Source organism: Mauremys mutica, chromosome 3 (genome assembly GCF_020497125.1).
Source record: "Mauremys mutica isolate MM-2020 ecotype Southern chromosome 3, ASM2049712v1, whole genome shotgun sequence".
Classification (NCBI taxonomy): Eukaryota; Metazoa; Chordata; order Testudines; family Geoemydidae; genus Mauremys; species Mauremys mutica.
Genome location: NC_059074.1, coordinates 163,795,303 through 163,813,598, shown reverse-complemented (window position 1 = coordinate 163,813,598; position 18,296 = coordinate 163,795,303). Strand labels below are relative to the sequence as shown.

At 46.1% G+C, this 18,296-nt stretch overlaps 1 protein-coding gene across 1 annotated transcript in view; it reads right to left on the bottom strand.

Annotated features, from left to right (window-relative positions):
• Positions 1–18,296, bottom strand: part of USH2A (usherin) — a 624,012-nt gene that overhangs the window by 450,372 nt on the left and 155,344 nt on the right. Inside the window, exons 17-21 of the mRNA XM_045011456.1 lie at positions 17,864–18,022; positions 15,736–16,230; positions 12,861–13,133; positions 10,784–10,941; positions 1,971–2,115 (exon numbers count right to left, since the gene is read on the bottom strand). Coding sequence (XP_044867391.1) covers positions 1,971–2,115; positions 10,784–10,941; positions 12,861–13,133; positions 15,736–16,230; positions 17,864–18,022 — 1,230 coding nt within the window. The remainder of the gene's footprint in view (positions 1–1,970; positions 2,116–10,783; positions 10,942–12,860; positions 13,134–15,735; positions 16,231–17,863; positions 18,023–18,296) is intronic.

Genomic DNA, 18,296 nt, shown 5'->3' with positions numbered 1-18,296 from the left:
GGATCTGAGCCACTATCCCTGCTGTTGATGGGAATGGCATCTCCAAGTCTGGCTAGTATTATTCTACCTTCTTATATTAACCCGAAGATTACAAAACCAGGAGGTTTTATTTTAAAAAATAAATATATTTTAAATACCTTTTTTTAGAAATATTTTTTCCCAGGATGGAACTGTTGCAAATATAAACCTGTTATGGAAATAGTATTAGACACTTAACTGTAGGATTGCAAACAATTTGCTACAGTTATGAAAAATCTGAATGGTGAAAGAAGAAATGGCATGCAAAATCCAAGTGTTTTGTTCTTTATATTTTAAAATTTATGAGCATAAAATCTGGGGAAATCAACATCAGTAGTACTGTTTCAACTGAGCAAATGCAATACGAGACTGAACCGTCAAATTCTCAAAGTGGTCACTCTCTGCAAGATCTGCAAACGGTGAACAGAAAAATGCTATAATGTGAAAAGTCTAATAAATCCAGACCTGTCTGTTATTCTGTTTTGTATTCTCCTGTCTTCTTTAATGTGATAGGTCTCTAAGCGTTAACACAACGGAGGAGGAGACAGTCATAAACAAGCTGTCAAGCTTAACCGAGCTATTCATTCTCAATCTTTGAATAAATATATACACACAAGGTTGGATAATTTGTAACAACAACAAAGGGTCCTATGTAGGTCATATTGGTTTCTGGGGCTATTAGCCTTTGGAATCCCGTGGAACAGTGAGGTTCCTATGGGGCAGAGCTGTCCAGGCTGGCACTAATTTGATACTCCATTCCAGAGATGACAATTGGATGGTCGGGAATGATGGTGGAGAAGTAAAGTCATGCTTATATGGAATGGGTTCTTAAGACAGAGCCAAGTTAAAATTTTAAAGAGGCTGCAGCACGAAGAGATCAAAGAAATCTCCTGGAGTCCAGAAACAGAAGAGACACCACCTCAGAGCCATCTCTGTCCATTCAAACAGAAGGCCTGATCCGTGAGGGAGCGGTATCCATTGTGAGAGAACAAATCATTTTCCCCATAAACTGAAAACAGGTAGACTGGCAACCATGGAAGGGAAGAAGGGAACATTAAAAAGTTTTTAAAAATATTCTATATAGCAGGGGTTCTCAATTTTTTTTCACATTATGGACCACATCACAATAGATAGCTCATTTCGTGGATCACCTCCCCTACTGTTCATGACTGCAAGGACCACCTCCTTCCCATTCATGATCCCATACAGCAGTTGCATAACTGGAAATGGTAATATCGCGAAATTATTTAATGTTTGGTTTTTTTTATGTAGTGTCGCAGCTGGAAATAAGGAGAGAGCAATGTGACCAGCCAACTCTCTGCACATCACCAGCAAGTGTTCCACAGATTTGGAACTGATGTTTACAGTACTGCAGCTCTGTAACAGAGAACCTTCATAACCTGAATATTTTCAAACGGGCACACGCAAAATATGCATGTACATCCGTGTGTCTCTGGCATAGGTACACAAATACTCACCACACACAAGCTAGTCAAAGTTTGAAAGTCCAGTTCATAAGAAAAGAATGCAACTCCTACTCGCGTGTAAAGCCAAGCATTTGCAAAAGTGCATACACACTTCTGCATGCCTTCATTTGAAAATCTGGCACATGAAGACTTATAAGAAGCAACTGATTTATTATCAGCTCTAATCAGCGTAAGAGCTATGGATGGGCATGATATAAACAAACAGGAATAGGATAACTAAATAACTGACTTGTAATTGAGAGAGAAGCACATAAATCCTATCGCATTAGAGTATACCGTAAACCTGCATGGAAAACATTTTGTTTTGTTTCTAAACTGTCAAGGTAAACAAATTATAATTAAGCAAGTCACTTTATATTAATACAACACCTATCCCTGTCACTGAGCATCAAACTATGATCATCTGTAATGGTACTCATTAGAAAGCTGTGTCAACTTTGTACATGGATCAGATTATTTCCTTACCAGCTGCTAAGGTTTGTCCCATGCTTGGCTCACTAGTTACACATTCAATTCGATTGCAGAGAGTAATAGTGAAGTTGTACATTGTGTAGGGTTTTAATCCTGTCACTATATAGGACAGCTCATGAGCTTCAGCTATATACACAACCTGCAAGGCAAACAAATTGGAAGATGGTACTTAGTTAAATAATGTTTTCATTCCTGTTAATAGAGGATATGATCGCTAATAAGAAATTAGACTCTGAATTTGTAGATTCATGCATTTAAACATGGAAAGATTTGCCAGGATCCATTAGTAGAAAAGGATTATTTTGGTGAATATCAACAAGGTAGGATTTAAATGATAATACTTCCATCACACTGTTTTATGAGGTAATAATCCAGTTCCTGGGTGGATAAATGAGGAGACATAGTTATTGCCTCATAAAGCTGTGTGGTGGTGCTGGTATCGCTACAAACACTGTAGATTATGGATGACGAAGATGTCACCATTAAGTGATGAAATCTAAGCCTATCAATCTGATCATTGTGGAATAAGTGACATGAGTGGCACACATTCTGATGGGACCAGTCAATATTTACACAGGCAAAGATTCTGTTGTTCAGATAAACTGTTTCAGATACTCGTTTCTCTAGAAAAAGACGGTTACTCACCGTAGTAACTGGTGTTCTTTGAGATGTGTTGCTCCTATCCATTCCATGTAGGTGTGCGCGCCGCGCGTGCACGGCTCTCCGGAACTTTTTTACCCCAGCAACTCCGGCGGGCCGGCTGGGCGCCCCCTGGAGTGGCGCCGCTATGGCGTCTGTCATATACCCCAGCCGGCCCGTCCGCTCCTCAGTTCCTTCTTGCCGGCTACTCCAACAGTGGGGAAGGAGGGCGGGTCTGGAATGGATAGGAGCAACACATCTCGAAGAACACCAGTTACTACGGTGAGTAACCGTCTTTTCTTCTTCGAGTGATTGCTCCTATGCACTCCATGTAGGTGATTCCCAAGCTTTACCTAGGCGGTGGGGTCGGAGTGAGATGTGGCAGAGTGTAAAACTGCGGAGCCGAAGGCTGCATCGTCTCTTGATTGCTGCACCAACGCGTGGTGGGAAGCGAAGGTGTGGACAGAGGACCAGGTGGCCGCTCTACAGATGTCCTGGATGGGAACATGGGCCAGGAAGGCGGCAGACGAGGCTTGCGCCCTTGTAGAGTGGGCCGTCAGGCGACTAGATGATACACGAGCAAGCTCATAGCATGTTCGAATACATGCCGTCACCCAAGAGGAAATCCTTTGCGAGGAGACCGGCTCGCCCCTCATACGCTCCGCAATCGCGACAAAGAGCTGGGTGGAATGCCGAAAGGGCTTCGTGTGCTTTATATAAAAGGCGAGGGCCCTGCGGACGTCCAGGGTGTGAAGCTGCTGCTCCCGAGGCGAGGCGTTCGGCCTTGGGTAGAAGACCGGGAGGAAGATGTCCTGGTTAATATGGAAGGCCGAAACGACCTTAGGGAGGAAGGCTGGGTGCGGTCGAAGCTGTACCTTGTCTGCGTGGAAGACGGTATACGGGGGCCAACGGTTAAGGCACTGAGTTCGGATACTCGTCTCGCAGATGTTATAGCGACGAGGAAGGCCGTCTTCCACGATAGGTAGAGCAGGGAGCAAGTCGCCAGAGGCTCAAACGGCGGTCCCATAAGCCTGGCCAGAACCAGGTTCAAATCCCAGACCGGTGTAGGGCGCCGTATTGGCGGGTACAATCGATCCAGGCCCTTGAGGAAGCGAGAGACCATCTGAGTGGAGAAGATGGAGCGGCCTTCAACCGGTGGACGAAACGCAGATACGGCTGCCAGGTGCACCCTCAAGGAGGAGACTGCGAAGCCTTGCTCCTTAAGGGACCAGAGGTAGTCCAGGATAATCGGAATAGGGACGAGAAAGGGATTAAGGCCTTTCTGGTCACACCAGATAGCGAAACGCTTCCATTTCGCGAGGTAGGTGGAGCGCGTTGAAGGCTTCCTGCTTTCAGTTAGGACTCGCTGCACCGCCTGCGAACAGTCACGCTCCACGTGGGTCAACCAGTCAGGTACCAGGCTGTAAGATGTAGGGAGCGGAGGTCCGGGTGGCGAAGCCGGCCGAAGTCCTGCGTGATAAGATCCGGCCACAGAAGAGGAATGGGTTCTCAGACGGAGAGCTCGAGCAGCAGGGTGTACCAATGCTGTCTCGGCCAGGCCGGAGCGATCAGGATGAGGCGGGCCTTGTCGCTCCGAAGCTTGAGTAGCACCCGATGAACGAGCGGGAACGGAGGGAAGGCGTAGAGGAGGTGATCCGTCCAGGAGCAGAGGAACGCGTCCGACAGGGAGCCGCGGGAGCGTCCCTGGTAGGAGCAGAACCGGTTGCACTTCCTGTTGTCTTCGGAGGCAAATAGGTCTAGTTGGGGAAATCCCCACCTCCGGAAGATCGTATGCACCACGTCTGGGCGAAGGGACCACTCGTGGGTAAGGAAGGACCTGCTGAGGCGGTCGGCTAGTGTGTTCTGTACGCCCGGAAGAAACGACGCTGCCAGGTGAATTGAGTGGGCTACACAAAAGTCCCACAGGTGTAGCGCTTCCGTGCAAAGCAGGGAGGAGCGGGCCCCGCCCTGCTTGTTGACGTAGAACATCGCCGTCGTATTGTCCGTCAGCACTGTGACACAGCGCCCGCGGAGGTGGGCCTGAAAAGCTTGGCACGCCAACCGTATCGCCCGGAGCTCCCGGACGCTAATGTGCACGGAGAGCTCTGGAGGCGACCAGAGGCCTTGGGTGTGAAGGTCGCCAAGGTGTGCCCCCCATCCCATGTCCGAGGCATCCGTGGTCAAGGTGACGGAGGGGCACGGCGGGCGAAATGGGACTCCTGCACAGACGACGTGAGGGGCTAGCCACCAACTGAGTGTATCGAGGGTAGGCCTCGGGACAGTGACAATCAAGTCCATGGGGTCGCGATGCGGGCGGTACACGGAGGCCAGCCAAGTCTGGAACGGGCGAAGGTGTAACCTGGCGTAAGTGGTCACGAAAGTGCAAGACGCCATGTGGCCCAGGAGCCGAAGGCAGGACCGCGCCGTCGTCGTGGGAAAGGATTGGAGATCCCGGATGCAGGCCACCAGCGCCTGGTGCCGAGTGTGCGGGAGGCAGGCCCTGGCCAATTGAGAATCCAGGACTGCTCCGATGAACTCCACCTTTTGAGACGGAGTTAAAATGGACTTCTCGACGTTCACGAGAAGGCCCAGGTCTCGAAAAAGGGCCAAGATATCGGTCACTTGGCCTGCTACCAGCTGTTGTGATGGGCCGCGAATCAACCAGTCGTCGAGGTACGGATAAACGTGTACACGACGACGACGGAGGGCTGCGGCAACAACTGCCATGCATTTGGTGAAGACCCTCGGGGCGGTGGAGAGGCCGAAGGGATGCACCGCAAACTGGTAGTGTATGTTGTTGACCATGAAGCAGAGATACCGACGATGGGGAGGATAAATCGCGATATGGAAATATGCGTCCTTCATGTCGAGGGCGGCAAACCAGTCTCTCGGATCCAAGGAGGGAATGATGGTCCCCAGGGTTACCATGCGGAACTTGAGTTTCAGCAGGTACCGGTTGAGCTCCCGGAGGTCTAGGATCGGACGAAGACCACCCTTCGCCTTGGGGATGAGGAAATATCGGGAATAAAAACCCCTGCCCCGCCGGTCGGGCGGTACCTCCTCTATGGCACCCAAACTCAACAGAGTCTCGACCTCTTGTAAGAGGAATTGCTCGTGAGAGGGGTCCCTGAAGAGGGACAGGGAGGGTGGATGGGAGGGAGGGGGCGAAACAAACTGAAGGCGGTACCCGGATTGGACCGTACGCAGGACCCAGCTGTCCGACGTTATGCGAGACCATGCCGGGAGGAAATGGGAGAGGCAGTCGGAAAACAATGGGGAAGGATCCATTGGAGAGACTGATGAGCCGTCCTCGGGCGTCCCATCAAAATGACTGCTTAGGCCCTTGAGGGGCCTTAGAGGACGCCTGGGACTGGTTGCGCCTGCTGCCTGATGGTCGGCGGCGAGTCAGGGTGTTCCGGCGGCTATTATAGGGCCGGGACCTGGCCTGAGTAAACGGCCGGGACGGCTGTCTGCGGAACGACTGCCTCTGGGTCGCCGGCATGTGCATTCCCAGGGTTCGGATAGCAACGCGACCGTCCTTGAGGGTCTGTATCCGGGAATCAGTCTTCTCGGAAAACAGCCCGAGTGTATCGAATGGCAGATCCTGGAGGGTGTACTGCACTTCCGGGGCCAAGGTGGAGGACTGCAGCCAGGAGATGCGCTGCATAGTCACCCCGGAGGCGAGAGTGCGGGCTCCAGAGTCCGCCGAGTCCAGCGCGGCCTGGATGGAGGAGCGCGCGGACTTTTTACCGTCCTCGAGGAGGGCGCTGAACTCCTGGCAGGAGGCCGATGGGACGAGTTCAGTAAATTTAGAGAGTGAGAGCAGCATCTCGTAAGTGTACCTGGCAAGCAATGCCATCTGATTGGCAATGCGGAGTTGCAGGCCACCCGCCGAATAGACCTTGCGGCCCAAGAGGTCCATGCGCCTTGCGTCCTTGGACTTGGGCGCCGCAGCAGGTTGACCGTGGCGCTCTCGGTCATTCACTGACTGGACGACCAGGGAGTCCGGTGCCGGATGAGTATACAAGTACTCGTATCCCGTGATGGGGACCGAGTACTTGTGCTCTACGCCTCGGGCGGTGGGCGGGATGGACGCCGGCGTTTGCCAGATGGTAGTGGCGTTACGCTGGATCGTGCGAATGAACGGAAGGGCCACTCGCACGGGGGCCTCTGACCCGATGACATTGGTGACCGGGTCATCATTTTCCACGACCTCTGCCACCGGGAGGTCTATGGCCTGCACGATTCGACGGAGCAGGTCCTGATGCGCTCTCAAGTCGATCGGCGGGGGGTCTGCCGTCGACGACCCTGCGACAGCCTCGTCAGGCGACGATGATGAAGAGAGACCTGGGACCGTCGGTTCCGGTGGTGGCTCGTCCAGCGGTGGAGCAGTTGCGTTAGAGTCCGACTGTTCTGCAGCGACCGGTAGAGAAGCCCCAGGCGTTGGCGATGGCGGGGGCCTACTGATGGTCGCTTCTGGCACGTGACGCTCAGAGCCCGGTGGCCGCGTGGGCAAGGGCGGGCCCTGTGCCTCGTGCTGCACCCACGGAACCCAGAATCCCCACTGTTGTGGAGCATAGGTTTGTCCCGGGGTGTCCGTCCTGAGACCCGCTCCGCTGCAGACCTGAGAAGCGACGGAGGGCTGGCGTGACCACTGGGGGGCAGAGGCGCTTAAAGAGTGCCCTGTCGATGGCCGACGCTTGTCCGCTGGCGTCGTCGTGGGTCGGTGCCGGTCGTCGTGGTACCGGGAGCACGACCGGGACCATCGGTCGCATCGGTGCCAGGGAGGCGACCGACTGTGGCTTCGGTGCCGGGAACCGCTGCGGTTATGGTGCCTGGAGCGGCTGCGGTCACGGTGCTGAGAGCAGCTACGGTCACGGTGCCGGGAGAGGCTGCGGTCGCCACGGTGCCGTGAATGGTCCCGAGAGGCGGACCTCCGCCGGTACCATCGACTGGGGCTTCGAGATCGGTACCGCGACACCGAGCGGTACCGTGAGTGAGACCGGCGCCGAGACAGTGAACGGTCCCGAGGCGTTGATCGGCGTTGGGATCTGGGTCGGCGGGACGGTGACCGGCTGCGAGAACGGGACCGAGAGCTGAAGTCCCTTGCATGCTGATCGTCGGCGCCTGGGCGCCTCATCATGGCCGGCTTCCCCGCGGAGGGTACAGCCCGCACCGGCGGTGCTGGGGGCCGGAGGCTCGGTGCCTCTGTCATAGAGATAAGCTCTCTCACCTGCGAGTACGTCTCGGGCGTAGTTGGGAGACCAAGCTTGATCTTGGGCGGTGCCGGGGAGCAGGGGGGTGCCGGGCTCAACGGCTCTTCAGGTGCCGGAGCTGCCGGACCCGTGCACTGCGAGTGCACTACCACAGCCGGTGCCGAAGGTGTTGGCAGTGGCTGGGTGACTGGTCCCGAGGTTGAAGCCTTAGCCGTCGCTGGCGCTTTCTTCTTGCGCGCCGGAGACGGGGAGCGGTGCCGGGACGCTGGTGCCGGTTTCGACGGACGGGACGCTTCCGTGCCGTGTTGGCTCGGTGCCGCCGGTGTGCTGTGGACCGATGACGATTTCGGCGCCGCTGGGGACGGTGCCGGTGGGCGAAGCGCCGACTCCATCAGGAGCTGCTTTAGCCTAGAGTCCCGCTCCTTCCGAGTCCGCGGCTTAAACGCCGCACAAATGGGGCACTTATCTGTGCGATGAGATTCCCCGAGACAGCGAAGGCAGGAATCGTGAGCGTCCCCAACGGGCATCAGCCGCTGACAAGCCGAGCACGGCTTGAATCCCGGTGTCTGGGGCATGAGCCCACACCGGGTGAGGAAAAAGGAGGGGCGAACCCCCCTAATTCCTTAAACACTAACTAACTATCTAAACTATGACTAAACTCACTAACTATATACACAAAATCGGAGAAAAACGCTAGGGGTGTGGAGGACTAAGGGAGCACTCCACAGTTCCAACTGCCGTCACGGGCGGGAAGAAGGAACTGAGGAGCGGACGGGCCGGCTGGGGTATATGACAGACGCCATAGCGGCGCCACTCCAGGGGGCGCCCAGCCGGCCCGCCGGAGTTGCTGGGGTAAAAAAGTTCCGGAGAGCCGTGCACGCGCGGCGCGCACACCTACATGGAATGCATAGGAGCAATCACTCGAAGAAGAATCTAAAGTCTCACAAAATTGGAACCCAGGAGGTCTAAAGCACTTTACACATAAGTAAGTTACAATTTCAACAATAAGTATTACTGTCTCCATTTTACAGATAAGCAAATGGAGGCAGAGAGACAGTACCATAAATAATATACTTACATCAGTGTCAGAAATGGAATGCAGGAGTTCTGGCTGCCAATCCCTTGCTCCCTAGCTAATAAGCAACACTTCGTCACTCACTCTTTAGATTTTTAGTTCAATATTATTGCCAAAATAATTAAAATTAAAAATCCAGTATTGTCAACCCCAAACATTTAAAAGTTATGAGTAAGGCCTCCAAAAACTTGTGATTTTAAGATCTGGGATTCTTTTTACTTGCCTTCTGTTTTTCAGGGTTCACATTTTCAACCAGAAGACTAGAAAGATACTATTTTAACAATGAAAGCTGAGATTCTCACAAAATAAAATGACTCCAGGAACTGGGACTTCATGAAAAAAGAATATTGGGACAGTTGCGATAAAATTGCAAAAAATGGCAACACTGCAAATCATACATTTATATAGCACTTTTCATCCTGAAGGGTGCCCAAAGTGCTCCATAAATTATGGATTGAATTCTAACCTACACTTACACACACACTAGAAAAGCCATAGGACAAGGGAAAGTACATTACAACTATTTTTCATTCTCATTTGTGGCTCCAAGTAAAAAGTTTCCATGTACTGTAGGATTTCTGCAAGTGGAATTGTAGTGGTATGTTCTGGGATGGAACCTAGAAGTCATTGGAATATTCCATAGGTGCTGACACTGGGGGTTCCAGGGCTGGCTCAGCCCTCACCAGCCACCCTCCCATCAGCTCTTTCTGCCCCAGCGCCTCCCGTAGGGTGACCAGATGTCCCGATTTTATAGAGACAGTCCCAATATTTGGGGCTTTTTTTTTTTTTTTAATATAGGCTCCTAACGCCCCACACCCCCGTCCTGATTTTTCACACTTGCTATCTGGTCACCCTAGCCTCCTGCCTGCTGCCAATCTGCTGTTCGGCAGTGGGCAGGAGGTGCTGGAAGTGGGTTGGGTTGGAGGGAGCAGCGGGGCAGAAAGAGGCAGAGTGAGGGCGGGGCAAGCTCAGGGGAGGGGACAGAGTGGAATTTGAAAGAGGCAGGACGTGGCCAGAGTGGGGCTTTGGGGGAGGGGGCAGAGTGGGGATCGGGCCTCAGGGCAGAGCAAGAGTGGAGCACCCCTGGGAAAAGGAGAAAAAGTCAGATCCTGTGGCGTATTCTAACAATGGCCAATTTACATGCTCCTCCCACACAGATCATTCTTGCTTTTAGCACAGTTCAGGAGCAGGAGTAACTGAATGAGCTATCAGTAGTCATCTGTGTAAGGCAGTATTCCCAGGCCCAATAATTCAAAAATCGTATGTCAGCACCCCAAAATCATGAGATTTATTTTTTAAAATGTCACGATTTTTAGCCACTATTCTTGCATTGTTTTTATTTGCCTTTTGAACCTTTGGGGATCATGTTTTCAAACTTTTCCTAGCAACCACAAGGGTCACCAAAAATTCTTGCATAATCACCTGACTCCAAAAGGGAAAGCTTTAAAAATAATAAAACAGAGAGGTGTCAACTCTGGCAAGGGGATAGAGGGACTGTGCATGAATTGCACATATTGCTGGGTGCCCTCCGTGCACACATATATGCCGCTTTTACAGAATCAACATATGCACAGCTTGAGGGTATTGACCAAATTCACCTGAATTGGCTCTTCATATCTAGGCATCTCTTTCCCCTCCACTGAAATACAGCTCTCTTCAGGGGTACAATTCAACACCTATTTAAGCAATGCACACAACATTACAGAAAATGAAAAGCATGCCATAAACTGCTGGGTGAGGAAATTAGGTAAGCAGAATGTACAGTAAATAGGCAAATAAAAATTTTGCCAAGACACCAAGGCTGATACTATTTTTTCTTCTTCTGTATAACATCCATATATTAGCAAACAATGAAAACAGATTGATAACAACAATACCTGGGAAAATACTGGCAACATGTTTTGTGTGGTAATTACGTTGATGCTGTATCCCATCACTTCTCCTCTTGCTACATTATCTTGTGGCTTTTCCCAAGATACATTGAGAGAATACGGTGAAAGAGGGAATACTGATGGAGATGGCATGAATACAGGAGCTAAAAACAAATGTGCTAATTTACCATAAAATAAATGAACAACATGTGTCATGCAAGTTTTCTTACTGTATTTGTAAAATGCCATCTGTTATAGACTATAAAATGTCTTTTCACATCCAATTCCTTAATAAGCCCCTTGTAAAAATTAATTTTCAAGTCAAAATGGAATTTTATATTGTTTTAAATATTATATAAAAAGGCAAAAAAATCATCTATGCAAAATAAACCTTGATTTTATAATGCACGTTTTTAAAGAGGTACTAACCACCACTTAGCTACTAAACACCTTTTTTGGCAGATATAGGTAGGAAGTAGATAGATGAAAAGCTCTCAAATGCAAAATTTTCATGTGATCTGGAAAAAACCTGATAAAAGCAATGATTGTTCAATGCTTAATCACCTTAAAAGCAATTTTGTTTGCTGGGCAGGTTTGAAATTAACACATCTCTCACTTCTTATAGAGGAATGCTCCTGTCTTGGATAACAAAACCTTTAAAAGCACTGTCTGCACTGTAGTAAAAGCCCCACCTTCTCACTTTGTAATGATAGAATCCCAACTCGGAGTGCCTCTTATTACAAACACCGTACTAATGGACCTCTTCCCAAGAGAAAATTTGACACTTTTGTGATATATGCTATTTAAAAACTGACAAGCAGAAAGCCACATTCTAAAAAGGGTTTTAGCCTAGCCTCCCATTTTGTGGAAGCAAATAACCGAGGACATGATTTTGGAGGCACCAACAAATGTGGGCATCACTAATGAGTAGGGCTCCATGTCTGTCATGGAGGTCATGGAAATCACAGTTTCCGTGACTTTCTGCAACCTCCGTGACTTCTGCAGGGGCCAGTGTGGCTGACCACAGGGCCTCCCAAGCAGCTGGCTCCAGGGTCAGCTGCTCAGATAGCCCCCAGGGACAGCCATACCACCCGCTGCTCTGGCGGCCCAGGGCAGCCATCCCCAGCTGGCCAGAGCAGCTGTGGTCCCTGGCAGCTGGTGTCGCTGGTCCTGGGTGCACGCCCCCCACCCCTGCAGTGGCCCCATTCTGCTCCCCCAGCACCCCACCCCAAGATTTAATCACAGGTAAAAGTCATTGTCAGGTCATGGGCTGTGAATTTTTGTTTATTGCCCCTGACCAGTGTATGACTTTTCCTAAAAATACCCACGACTAAATCGTAGCCTTACTGATATTGATGAGACATTTAAACGCTGAAATCTGAGCTCTATCAGGTAGGAAAAACCAGAATTGTCATGAGAGCTCAGCTCCAATTTAGGCAAGAAAATAAGTAGCCTTATTATCAGAAGAGCTCAGTATGTTGAGTACTGAACTCTTTTGAAAATCTGGCCATTGGTGTCACAACGCCAGCTGTTGTGTGCAGAGTACTTTTGAAAATCTGGTCCCTACTTAGGTGCCTGGCCCTTATTTAGTGCATGAGAGCAGAGCTCTTTTAAAATCTAGCCCCACTTGTGAGTGCTGAGTTCTTGAGAATGGACTTAAATGATAATCATTGCATCCACATTTATTTCTTCCCCCAAAATTGCAAGTGTTACAGAGTCTGAGTTTGTTGACCTTCAAGGCTCACCTCAAGCCCTACCTATTCTCCCAGGTTTTCAGGAAAAAAAGTGGGTTAATGAGGATTTGCTTGAAGAAGATATACACAATAATGGGGAAAACTAGGTAAAATTCTGATAACCAAACTTAAGAGTAATAAGATTTTGTTATCATATGGTCTTAGAAGTTTGTTGCAGTGTGATTGCAATTTTTTCTTCCACAGTCATTTTACTCAAGCAAATTTAAGTGAGTTTTGGATAAATAAGATGAGCAGAATTTGGCCCTATGGCTATTTACTTAACAAAAAAGCTCTCTTTTTTAAATACATTCTAGGTTTTTAAAAATTAGTTGATATGAACTAATACTTACCTCCTTCTCCAGTTCTTCCCGATATCCAGTCTGAAAATATGCTACCAGCCATGTTTACGGCTAAAACACAAAACTCATATTCTGTGAATGGCTCAAGATCAGTAATTGTGGTGCTGGTCTGAGGTGGCATTAATGCATTTTCATTAGCAGACTCCATAATTGGCTGAGGACTGAGCCATCCACTGCTTTGGAAGATGCGACTTTCAGGAGGAATACGACTTCCATCTGATCGTAATGCTCCTCTCATATAGATTTCATACCTTATGATTATACCTAGAAATAACAGTGAGTAAACAATAGTAATTTATTTCAAATTGTTATTCAGCATCCAATTAAAAAAATCAATACAAAAATGTTTTAAAAACTATTAATCTAGCAATAGAGCACACAGAAAATATAATGCACGGAGAGATGTAATTTTAATTGCTATAAAAGTTCACTTAGCTAGGGATATTTTCCCCACCTAATTTGTTGTTATTCTATCACAACTTTTGTTGTGGTTGTTATTTGATTAAACATTTGGTTTTACAACTCACATAATTTTTGCACTTGAAAAAAATCTTAGGTTGGACTGTTATAATTGGATTTGTTATGCTTTTTCTCTAAGGACAGATAAAAAGATTGTTCTAGAGAGTTCCTACATGGATACTATAGTAGTACAGCATAATAGTATTTTCAAAGGAACAAGTGTTTGTGCAATGGGCAGATCATTATTTAAGTGGCAGCAATGGGCAGTGCCTTTAAAATAAGATGTGATGGGAAACTGTTTTTTGTCAATTTTCCATCAAAGGGAATCTATAACTAAGTGGCAAGATCTCAATGGTCAGGAAACAGCAGTTGGACTTAGGCACAACACATTACTTAAGTGCATGCCTAATTTTGAGCACACAAGTAGGCCCATTAACCTCACATGCTTCAAGTTAGGCATGTACCTAAGCACCTTCCTGAACTGAGGCCAAGAGAGCAAAAAAATGTAAATATTTAATGAGAGACATCTGAGAGACCTGGAACATCAGCACAGCCAGAAGTTAATAAGCATCACAGTGGATAAGTATCTGGAGCCAAATTTATGGACGTCGAGGACCTGAATAACCATAATTGGTGGTGGTAGAGGTGTGGGGACAGGACAACAACTTGTCCCTTGGTCTTTTTGGCAGACAGAAAGATCTGAGCAGGCATCAAAGGAAATGAAATAGCATTGTTCACAGCTGCCTAGTCTTGCAAATACATGTAAGTGATGGTAATTTTAAGCTACAGATAATTAAATTACATTGGGACCTAGTTATTTTCTGTGTCATTCTTAGAGAAAAGTCACACTATTTAGTATTAAGTTAAATAAAAAATGCATACATAGGAATTATTACCTTCCCCAATATCAAATAGCTTTGAATTTTAGCAAATACTAAGCATACAATATTAGCATTGAAGAGTTGTTCCTGCTAGGCATGCCTCTAACACTGCTGTGCTCTACCAGAGGCACAGTTAACAGCAGCCTCCGTGGGCCAAAAAGTAGTGACCTATTTACACTATACCAGACAGGGGGTCTTACCACTCATTTGCTCTAACACTGAGTTTTCTGAGAAACAAAATGAAGTGCTTCCTCCATCAGCAGTTGCTGGGAGAAGTGAGAATGGAACCCAGGAGCTGACATATCATAGGCTTACAGATCAGGGAGTGGCAACCACCAAATATAACTATGAAGCATACACTGTAAGGATCAAGAGGCTAGTATTGACATGAACTAACACTGCAGTGCCTGTAGTCATAATAATTGCAGCCCTAAGCATACAGAAACATTCTGGTGTAGGCTAATTTCCTGACTCTCGCTAAATTAGGACGAAAAGGTCCTCACAGAAAGTGGGAACTGAGACCTCTGCACCACTTTTGTGTACACAAATGCTCTTTCCTGAGTATCTGTGAGGGATGCCATGCAAACGTTACCAGTGTGATTTACAAGAGTCCCACAAAAATTTGTCCCATAGATTGAAAGATAAAATAGTAAACAGCAGAATGGAGTGCATCACAGTATCTTCCTTACAAAAGCTGGTGCTTCCACATACAAAAACTAAAACCAAGATAGGCCCATAACACTTGGACATTATCAAATCTGTAACAAAGCTAGCTTAATAACAGAATGAGCTGCCATATATGCCTCATGGTTTAAAAAACAGATTCTCTCAGTTAATTCTCTTAGTTTGTTAATCCTTCTACTTACTGATCTAGTAGATACAGCAATGGTCACTGCATCTGTGTGAACTAATTGGTGAGAAAAAATGGATTTTACAATAAACCTTTAATTATAAATATCATTCTTGTTGAGGCAGATGTCACTAAGTGGTAAATCCTGGTCCCATTGCAGTCACTTGGAATTTTGCACTCCAATGGAATCAAGACTTGACTCTAAGGGCTAGTCTACACTTACGAGCCGGGTCGACGCGGTGAGTTCGACTTCTCGGAGTTCGAACTATCGCGTCTAATCTGGACGCGATAGTTCGAACTCCGGAAGCGATAGTTCGAACTCCGGTACTCCACCACTGCAAAAGGCGGTGGCGGAGTCGACCTTGGAGCCGCGGACTTCGATTCCGCGGCGTCTGGACGGGTGAGTAGTTCGAACTAGGGTACTTCGAATTCAGCTACGCTATTCACGTAGCTGAATTTGCATACCCTAGTTCGACCCCGCTTCTCTAGTGTGGACCAGACCTAAGAGACTACACAATAGTATCAGACAACAGATAATATTAAGAGATAGTTGAACTGATTTTTTTGTCCAATGCTTGTGTCCCACTGACCTAGAAAACATGAACAGATTTAGATAAAATACTGTTTTTTCATCGCTGAATCTCAGGTTTAAGAAACTAAACGTATTAAGACTTACCATTTGGTTTTGTAGGTGGAGACCATTTTAGGGTGAGCTCTGTAGCGCTGAAGTTTTGTATCCTGGGAAAATGTTGCCCCTCCGGAGGGGCCTGTGCAGTAATTATTGTCACTGACAGGCTCTTTAAACAGCCTCCACTGGTACATGCTTGAACAACAAAAATATACTTTGTAAATGGAACCAGATTCTGAATAATTGTAGAGGTTTCTAAACCTTCATACTGGCCACAAGGCTGAAGATCAACTGAATAAGTACACGTCAAAACATATTTTTCTATAGGCCCAGAGTCATTTGATGGGGTTGTCCAGTTTAAGGAAATGGTGTCTGGGCCAACAGGAAAAATTATATTTAAATGTAGGTTTCCTCTAGGTGTCCCTGATTTTGTTCTGTACATCATTGCTGCACTCCTTGTAGAACCATGAACATTGCTGACCTTGAGGTAATAGGAATAGAAGGTATAAGGGAACAAAGTGGTGTCACTGAAGCTCTGAGTACCTAGAACAAACATAAGAAGAAAATTATGTTCCACATGTCAAACACCTAGAAACCTGTCTTGAATTTGTTGCTTTTTATGCAAGTTTTGAAAGGCCACAGTATCCACATAGGAAAAGATCAAGTATTTAAAATGTAAAATATTCTGTTATCAAGTAGTCTTCCCAACCCCAGGGTATCAGAGGAGTGGGAGAAAGGGGAAAGAAAAGAGTCAAGGCCCAAGAACAGGATTTTTATTCATGTATGTTTCATCTGCATCCTGATGATGCTAGTTTCCTGTTTTCATTTTGTCCGGAAGGAAAAAAAACCCAGAAAGAGTCTTTCCCATCCCCTTTATATTTCTACATGGTTAAGTCCAATGAACTATGATTTGGAATCTTAAAATAGATTTTGGTATTATTCCATATTTTATAGTAAACATTCTGTTTTATCTTTCAGATGGAGATTGTGATCTCCTGAGTGTTCCCAGCTTCCAACAGCAAAGCCAGCAGAGGGCTTAAAAAAAAAATCACTCTAATGAGGTACTCTGTAATCCTATCAGCCAAATCATCAGGTCAAGTTAGAAGACTATTGTTAATTTTCCTTGAAAAGTTCAATACTTCCACAACTGTAATTTCAAACTCTCATTTAGTAATAAGATCTGTATTCGTTCAGTTGCACTTAAGTGGCATTTCCTGTGTGTACTATAGATGCCCCACTCCCCCTCTCTCTCTCCCCCCACCCCAACACACACACTCCAAGAATAAAGTAATAATTAATATTATTGAATAAAGAATATTATTAGAATACAAATTTCTGACAGCATTAACAAATTGTTTTTACTGTTGAAATGCCATGAAGATGATTTTCACATCATTAATTAGAGTGAGTGCCAGGAAATGTCAGTAATGTAATTTTTTTAACCAAACAGAAAATAATGGTTTTGTTAAATAGGAGTATATCAATGTCTGATTATCCAAGTAGTGAATATTTAGGGTTTTTAAAGCAGCTCCTTAAATATATCAGTGGAATCATGAAATAGTGTCTTCATCTTTCATTCTGTTCTTAAACAGATTGTATGGTACGATATTATGAACATGAACAAAATATACTACTTTACTTGTGAAAGGATTCAACTTAAATTCTAAGTTTTCATTTTTGCTAGGAAATGAAGCAAATTAAAATCTATCATATGATTCCTCAACTTTGCGATCATTTCTATTTCTCTCACCACATTCATCTAATCCCTTATATATGTATAGCATACTTTCACCTTTGATTAACTGTGTTCAGTAGTATTACATTGTGTTTACATGTAAGGTTCACAATGTAACCAAGTATGATAAGTACTTAAACATAATATATCAGAATTAAAAATGAGGGACTATACAGCTCAAGCATTTTTAACAGGTCTCAGATTAGACAGTGAACAACTGAGGCACTCAAATTCAGTAATCATTTTTAAAAATTTAATCAGATGTTTCTTTCCAAAGAAATTAAGCAGTGTGGAACCTTAGCCAACTAGTAGGAAAAACTGAATACTGAAAAACCTTATAGAACAAATGACAGGAACCGGAGACAACAATTGGAAAACAAATCTCTATATCGCTATATATAGATATATATGTCAAACACTGCTGTCTTCGTTAATACTCACTATAAGGATAGTGGTCTTCTGTTGTATAAATTTCAGTCTCATCTCTATATAGTCCGTAAGTAAGCCAGTTGGAATTTGGAGAATCAGGTGGGTTCCATGAAAGATAGATAACAGAAGAATTTAGAATTTCTCCTCTGGGTGGAGGTTGCTGGGATGGAGCTAAAGGACAATTTTTAAAAAAGCACATTTTTAAAACCGAGCTCATCAATAAACATACAAATAAATAGAAGTGAAATTTTTAGGATAAAGGTTGTTCTGACACAAAAAAACTGTCAAGTGGACATATGGTCAATAGAACATTAATAAACAAAGCTAATGCATCAGAACTACTCTGCAACAAAGCTTTTTATCTAACTATATTAAACTAAATTTGTACATCAAAGCAGCAGCCTAAATACATTTAGAAAAACCACAAAAGTTAAACATCAGTATT